Raw genomic sequence first — 2,052 nt, forward strand, 5'->3', positions numbered from 1 at the left:
TCCCTTGTTGATGTCTTATTTAAAGCTGTTAGAATACATTGTTTAAGAGCTGGGGAGCAAAACCATATTTTTTAGATATATAATAAATATATAATAAACAAACATTGGTCATGAACAGAAAATACTGAAAGTTGTATTTTTCAATAATATTGCAATAGTGTAATGATTTATTTCCCCCCTCCATGGCTTTAATAATAACTATTTTAAAGGCTAAAGCTGGTCTAGAATACAAATAATAATAATGCAGAGCACCTCCATCAGTCGTGTGGATCACAGCCCGATCATTTCCATTTTATTTTTTATGTTTAATGTTTCTTTTGATCTATGCAAGAAAAGGTTGAGGGTTCTGTAGGAAATGCCTCACCACCTGTGTTGTGTGTGTGTGTGTGTGTGTGATTTCATTTTGTATCGTCCATCTTTTTCAAATCAAGGGAGATGTAGTGGTTTAGCAAGCTACTGTTGCAGGGCGATGACATCGTTACCGTGAGACAGATAGACATGACTGTACAATGGCAACAATAATTCCAGGCTCACTATTATACTCTGTTAACATTTTCAGAATCCCCTTTATTGCTCAAATATGCACATACAGGTAATATGAGTGAGTTTTTTTACATCTCTCAAACAACAATAGAATAAAAGGTCTATTACAGGCAGATGCATCATAGTAAACGTGAGCGTCTCCACTGACAGCAAAGGTTGTTTAGGAGCACAAGTCTGATGGTCTTGTCTCTGATTCCATAGATGAGAGAACACAGACATCTGGGAAAGATGAAAATACACACATACAAAACATTCTGGACGCGCACAAATACTATCCTCGTTACAATTCTGTAAAGAGCGATGAGGATGGGGTTGTAAATCGTGGAGGACAGACTGAGGCCCAGCTGCACCAGATGCAGCAGCAGTGTGTTACGAGCCTTTTGGGCTGAAGCTGTGTCTGTGGAGGCGGACCTGGCTGCTATCATCACACCGATGTAGGTGGACGTGACCACAACACTCGCTGACAGAAACAGAAAATAAGTGTAGGCTGTATCATAAACACCAGACATTGGCCCAAGAAACATAGATATGTCACTGCAAAAATCTTTCATCTGCAGACTCTCCAGGTCTTTAAATGGGAAATCTAACAGCAGAATAACTCGTATGAGGATATTCAGGGAACTGAAGGTCCAAACAGCAACGACAGCCACTGCTGTGTTCTTCATGGTGATGATGGCCGTGTGCCTCAGTGGGAAGCACACAGCCACATATCTCTCCAGAGACATCACCACCAGTGTGAGAGGGGAGATTTCATTCATTAGATCAGTGAGCATGGCGAGAACGCCACATACAGGATACGTCAGCCTTATTATAGAAATAGCCAGTAGGTACAGTAACTGACTCAGTGCCATCTGCATGGTGTCTGCACAGAGGAGGTTAAACAGGAGAACGTAACGGGAGGTCTCACGAAACACCGCTTTACTCCTCAAGGTGAACAGCATGGTGATGTTAATGAAGAGAAACACACAGCATGATAATGTTGTCAGAGTGGTCAGGATCACCTTTTCCAGTAACCCCTGATACTGCAGACCAGCAGTGCTGTTTGTTTGAGACTGATTTACAGATAACATCATAGAGAAGCATTTCATTAAATCAAATATATAAACCTGGTGACGCCATTGGAGCCCAAAAGCACAATAACCGTGTTCAGTTTGTGTCCATCCATTCAGTTCGAAGGTCGGGATGCAGAGTTAGTTCACAAAACAAAAAGACATCCTGTGCAGACAGTTGGGCTAGAAGCCATGTCTGTTTCCATGCAAGCAGTTCCACATTGGGTGAAAGGGTTGCACGTGAGCTCAGTCCTCACAGCCCACTTCATTTGATACTATCACATTTGTTTATATATATATTACCTGGTGATGTAAGTCCTCTACCCCCTCATGCATTCCTTAATGACCATGACAACAGCATTTATCCAAAATGATAGACGTGAACTTTAAGGAAGTGCAGCATTGTTTTTTGTTTTTTTATCATGGTAAATATAGACATGTTGGCATTGGCTTTAAATAT

General features: G+C 41.1%; 1 protein-coding gene across 1 annotated transcript; it reads right to left on the reverse strand.

Annotated features, from left to right (window-relative positions):
* Positions 1 to 662: 662 nt before the first annotated feature.
* LOC306753263 (odorant receptor 131-2-like) lies at positions 663 to 1,613 on the reverse strand (the record flags this gene model as incomplete). The annotated part of the gene is made up of 1 exon (XM_079237130.1): positions 663 to 1,613. One exon carries the CDS (start codon positions 1,611 to 1,613, stop codon positions 663 to 665), a length of 951 nt encoding a protein of 316 aa, XP_079093256.1.
* Positions 1,614 to 2,052: the final 439 nt, after the last annotated feature.

This window comes from Taurulus bubalis, assembly GCF_910589615.1.
Source record: "Taurulus bubalis genome assembly, chromosome: 2".
Lineage (NCBI taxonomy): Eukaryota > Metazoa > Chordata > Actinopteri > Perciformes > Cottidae > Taurulus > Taurulus bubalis.